The 6,000-nt window shown below is 39.5% G+C and overlaps 1 protein-coding gene across 1 annotated transcript; it reads right to left on the reverse strand.

Moving 5' to 3' along the window:
• Positions 1-3,058: 3,058 nt before the first annotated feature.
• LOC308145537 (uncharacterized protein) lies at positions 3,059-4,014 on the reverse strand (the record flags this gene model as incomplete). The annotated part of the gene is made up of 2 exons (XM_080517001.1): positions 3,059-3,750; positions 3,901-4,014. The coding sequence occupies 2 exons, from the start codon at positions 4,012-4,014 to the stop codon at positions 3,070-3,072; spliced, it is 795 nt and encodes a 264-aa protein (XP_080373127.1). The 3' UTR covers positions 3,059-3,069.
• Positions 4,015-6,000: the final 1,986 nt, after the last annotated feature.

The raw sequence follows: 6,000 nt of genomic DNA on the forward strand, positions 1-6,000 counted from the left end.
GTGTGCACCCTGGTGTGTCTCTTGAGATCTCCCGGTATCGTGAATCCTTTCCCACAAAAGTGACAAACAAAGGGTTTCTCTCCTGAGTGGACCCGACCACTGATTTTAGTCTCGGCACCAGATTCTGACAAAGGCCCCTGCCATTCATCGTCATCATCTGTCTCAGAGGAATCTGCATCCTTCCTATCGGTATTTAATAGTAAATGTCTCTCAGGTTCTGTGTTACTGGCCCCGTCGCAGTCCTCTCCGGTTTTTAATTGTGCAGCTAAGCTGTTGGTTGGGGGTTCACTTTGAGGCTGAGAGAACTCAGCTCCCTCCTCCTCCAGCTCATCTTCGCTCTTCACGATAACCTGAAAGAGTGAAAACCTGCTGCACTCATCATCCTCTTCTTCTTGATTTTCTGCGATTCCATGGAGTTGTTCTCCCTCCTGATTGATCTGGAGATCTTCTGGCTCTTCCTTTATGTGCAGGTCCTGCTGGTCTTCACTGTGGATCCATGGAGACTCTTCTTTCACCACCAACAGTTGCTGAACATCTGCAGGCAAACGTAAAACACATGTTCAATAATGTGAAGGCGTTGCTTTAAGTAAATTCACTCCAAGCTTTAAAATTGCTTCATCATCATTTTTTCTTCTAATGGCTGAATCCATTCAGGGTTCAAGATGACCCACACTCTGAAATGTCTCAATTGTCTGAAAAAAAGTAAAGCTCTGTCTGATTCTTACTGTCATACTAAACGGCAAGGCAGTGTTTTTAACAACTATTGGCTATTTTAAGTAGAGTATGTCCCTCAATGTTATTTAAACCTTCCCAACATGGAAATATTATTTTAATCAATTGATTTTAAGAGTTGGTTGTTGTCATATAAACATTTCCAACATGGAGGTTGGATTTTTGTGTCCAACAAATTTTCCAGCTGCAGCTGAGCACCCTGTAAATGTAAAACGTGAAGAGAATTACAATACTGCGTACAAAAACCCAACAATACAATCTAATCATGGCACCGAGTAAATATAGTCCCCTGGTTACATGAATGATGAGTTAAATAGCCATGACGTGAGATATCAGTCATCCAGTCAAACAGCAGCAGAATGAGCAGTTTGGCATCAGAGCTGGAGATTTGGCAAAGTTTCAATCGGCGCAACCCACAGCCTCAGACAACAAAGAAATAATCCAGGAAATCCACACAAAAAATCCTTCATTTTAATGCCATGTGTGCTTATTCTGTTCTCACAAAAGCAGCTGTCAGTGAAGACATTTAATTCAACGTGCATCTCACCAGCAGTTTGGTTTCCAATATTCTCCTGATGACGACAGACGCCCGAAGGTTTAATCTCCTGTTTTTCGTGCAAGTGCAGATTCTCGGTTTCGTGTTGTTGTAAATAATCCACTTCGTTCATAATGTCTCCTTCTCCTCCTCCTTCTGGACTCCAGCGGGGAGATTTATTTATTTATTTTATTTTAAATCAGGAATCTGAACGGGCACCTATATCCTCCGTCACCAACGTAACCGGCATAGCAACACCGGCCTCTGTGTGTTTACATTTTGTATCATTTAAACATGAAACGGTCTTTTTCTCAACCAATACTTGTTAATATATTGGGAGAAGGTTTATTTTTATTTAAAATGCAAAATTATAAACGGGAAAAAGGGTTACAAACGCCGATTATTAGGTTAGCGACATCTTGTGGCCGGTTTGAGAAACTACAACACATTCATGCAAGACCCCCGTTTAAAAAGAGTGATAACTTTGATAAGGTGGAGAAATTAACATAATATTTAGGTTTAGAAGATAATGTCTCTAGTGCCATAACTTATACACATTCCATGACTCTGTGTTATTTAGATAGATAGCATGAAGATAATTACTGAATAATTTACACAAATCCAAAAAAAGAGAGAAAAACTCACCAGGAGAGGGCTGACAGGTTCATTTGTGATCTTTTAGAGCTGCTCCAGCACAAGATGCATCCTCTGTACAGCTGTGTGGGGCAGGCAACTCAGCATCATCTGCAGCACAAAAGTGTTTTCTTGCTCGCTGGTCATATGATCTGGCAGGAAAGTTATTGTATACCAAATAATACTGGCCTATATATTCATCCCCCCCAAATATTCATATTAAAAATCATTGTTATCTTAGGAACCAACATTTTGCTCTGCAAATTCATCACATTTTGTATTATTTTTTCACAACAGGTTTTTTCTCCCGAGTTCTCTTCCATGTTGTTCAATATACTTTAGATGAATTCTGACAGATCCTGTTATAAATACAACAAAATGCATGTGACTCTATGTAAATTGTGTTTGCTTGTCTTCTTTCTGGTAATTTTATTATTTTATGTCAATTCCAGTCGCTTCGCCTTTCATATAGGAACATTGAATAGTGTGCAATTTCAACAATGTGGCTGAATATAAGTGTTAATGAGGACAAAAAATTGAAAAGTAAAGAAAGAGATGCTGAAGTGGGACTTCAAAAAAGTGAAAATAAACCTTGTAACTCTTCCATGTTCTCCTCAAAAGTTCCCTGTAGATCCTCAGTGGATAAAAACCTGATCTCATCTCCCAAAAGGGTTTCAAAGCAATTCCACATTTAAATATTGACTTATGAAACAAAATTGTGTGTGTGTGTGTGTCTGTCAAAAGAATAATGACAGGAGCCTTTTTCAGCAGGAAAATCATACATTATTCTCAAAAGTAAAATAAAGAATGCCTAAAAACTACATAAAACTAAACATCAAAGAAAAACAAATGCATTTTGTGGTTCGTTGAATTCTGGTGATATGAGGAAACTGCAACAAGTAATCAGCCTGAAATTCTTGGATTACATCCATGTTTTAAATAAATAATTATAAAATTAAGTTGCATAGGATGATTTATAGTCATCAGCTTTTTTTTCAGTAGAATAAACTACAAAGTGGCTGAAGCATCAATATTAAAAACAAAATAAATACATTGAAAGTACATACATATGCAAATAACATTGGATATTCAGCACCGGAGTGACAAAATGTTCACGTCGAGCTTGAAGGGGCAAAACATAAAAGATGACACTTTTTTCTTTTTTTTTGTTAATTTAAATGGACTCGCATGTGTTTTTTAAGGTACGTTTTCCGGTTGAACGTCTTGGAACAAAGTCCACATTCGAACGGCTTCTCCCCCGTGTGCACCCTCATGTGTCTCTTCAGATTCACCCGCTGCGTGAAGCTCTTCCCACAGAAGTCGCAGTCAAAGGGCTTCTCGCCCGTGTGCACCCTGGTGTGCGTCTTCAGATTGCACTGGTGCCGAAAGCTTTTGCCGCAGATGTCGCAGCTGAAGGGCTTCTCTCCGGTGTGCACCCTGGTGTGCCGCTTCAGGTCCCCCTGCACGGTGAACTTTTTCCCACAGAAATCACAAACGAAGGGCTTCTCTCCCGTGTGGACCCGCATGTGGGCCTTCAGGCTCCCCAGCTGGGTGAGCTGCTGCCCACACACGTCACAGCTGAATAATTTACCGCCGTGTTGCTCGCCCGTCTGTGGAGCTTGGCCGCTTTCCGACAGAGGCTTCTGCCACTCGTTTTCATCTTCAACGCTGACTTCAGTCTCAGCAGAGTCGGAATCTTTTCCAGCAGCATTGGACTTTGATTTTCTGCGAGGACGCACCTTCTTGACTCCTTTGCGGGCGTCAACATCGCGCCTCCTTTTCACACGTTCGGCTGAGCTGCTGGTTGCAGCCTCCGCTCGAGACTTAGGTGCTTCTTCATCGTCTTCACTCTTTATGATGACGCGGATGACTGACAGCCTGCTGACATCCTCCTCCTCATCCTCCTCCTCCTCTTCTTCCTCCTCATCCTCCTCCTCCTCCTCCTCCTCATCCTCCTCCTCCTCCTCCTTCAGATCATAAATGTTTTCTTCCTCCTGAACCATCTCAGGTTCTTCTGGCTCCTCCTTAATGTCCACATCCTCCTGGTCCTGACAGGGTTTCCAGGAAGCCTCTTCTTTGATCACAACCAGCTGCTGGATGCCTGGACACAACATACCACATGTCTACTATAGTGCAGTTTTGCCCAAAAAATTTCTCCAGACATTTCAAAGATGAAAAATAGTGACAGAAGTCCTTATAAAAAGAGAAAACGCTTTGCTTTGTATTTCTACATATATTTTTGTGTATATCGATTTTTTTTTCAGTAATTATATTTGTATTACTTGCCAGATCATGAACAGTTTTGTTTTTCAGGTATAAAACATTTGCAAAACCACAAGTGTCAGAAAGCGGCCAATTTACTGTCTTCATCAGGATAAGAATAACCGTTGTCATCTAAATTAAATCTACGTCTCAAAAATTCAGCAGAAGGATATACATCATTCAGTGAACTTCCTTCACTTTTCGGACCAGAGGAAACTTGAATTTTTTTTTTTTTAAACTTTTTTGCATCTTTTTTTTCGTAAATATTCGTAAAATTGAGAATGTTTGATGAAGACAGAGATAGTTTTCGTCTTATTGTGCAGTTTTAAACGGGAGTGGATATTATTTGACGGTTGGGGGGGAAATGATAGGTTGACGTTATTTTGAAGTAAATTGTGATTTTAATTTAATTTAATAGCACGTAAATCAAAGGGCAGAATATGTGCATTATAATCGAAGAGATGGTAGATTCCACTCCCTAACACAAAATCTTAGCCTAAATTTGAACTTTGGAGTGAACTACAAAGAAAGTCGCTGTGTGCGCCGCTATAAACTGTCCGGACGCTATACTGGTTTTGGTTCCGCTATAACAACAGTTTTAGCCGACGTTACTTTATAAATCTTCGCATGGTAAAAAAAAACCCCAAACAACAACAAACCCAAAGTTACTTTAAATAAGTATCCAATCAGTCATTCTAAAATGAAATGTAACATTAAGAGTGATCTAAAAAAAAAAAAGAGCGTCCTTCACTAAAAATCGCCCGGGTAGCACAAACTCAACCGTTTTATTTTGTAAAGATAATTCTTTTAAAGATTGATGGAACGGAATATAACCACAATGAGGGTTCAGATTATTGTTTCTTTTTTTAAGCAGCATTTGTGCGTAAATGTTGTATTCCTACAGTTTATTTAATCTTAATAGCCGCCCACACACGATCATCAAGCTTCGCGTCCGTTAATCCTCTAGTAGACATCAAATATCTGCTTTTTCTCTTACCATCAGTCTGGTTTGAAGCATTATCTTGCAGCTGACAGGCACCGAGACGTTTAATCTCCTGTTTCACGTCCAAATGCAGATTTTCAGTCGCGTGTTGTTGAAGATAATTCACTTCATTCATGGCGTCCAACACTTCTTTTATAAACGGGATGACTGGGAGTCGTCGAAGAGGATCTAGGAATGATTAAAACCTCGACTGATCTGGACTCATAATCTATGTGTGCCTCTGTCCTTTCATCTTAATCTCAGTCTGTCATTTCGTCTGTGGGAGGGAGGAGGACTCCCGCGGAACCCTTCATCATCTTTTTCATCAGGAATCTGCGTGGACACCTAAAGTCCCTGTCATTGTTTTTTTTGTTTTTGTTTTTGTTTTTATCACGTTGATAACTTAGAAAAAAAAACAATAACACATATTTAACATATTGTAATACAAAATAATTCACATTATTTATTTATTTATTTAAGAAAAACGGACTAAAACGTGTTTAAAAAAATTGTAAAAAAGTAATTAAAAATGCCATCATCTGGTCACTATGATGAAATGCAGCTCTCTCTCCTGTTTCTTCCATTGACATATAAGTTTATCTATGGTTTCTCTCCTGTTTGCACCCTGGTGTGTTTCTCCAAACCACCAAAGTATTCTGTCTCTTTTTTTCATTAGAGCTTGAATTTAAAAAAGATTGATATGCCATATATCATAATTTCTGTCTGACCAGTTTGAATCCTTTCCGCTAGTGTTTGACCGTAAATTTCTCTTCCACATGACGTCCTGTTTTCAGTTGGTTAATCCCGCTGCTGTTTAGATAAAATTGATGACTCAAGGTCCTCCTCCCCATCTTCA

This window comes from Blennius ocellaris (assembly GCF_963422515.1).
Source record: "Blennius ocellaris genome assembly, chromosome: 21".
In the NCBI taxonomy this organism is placed as follows: Eukaryota; Metazoa; Chordata; class Actinopteri; order Blenniiformes; family Blenniidae; genus Blennius; species Blennius ocellaris.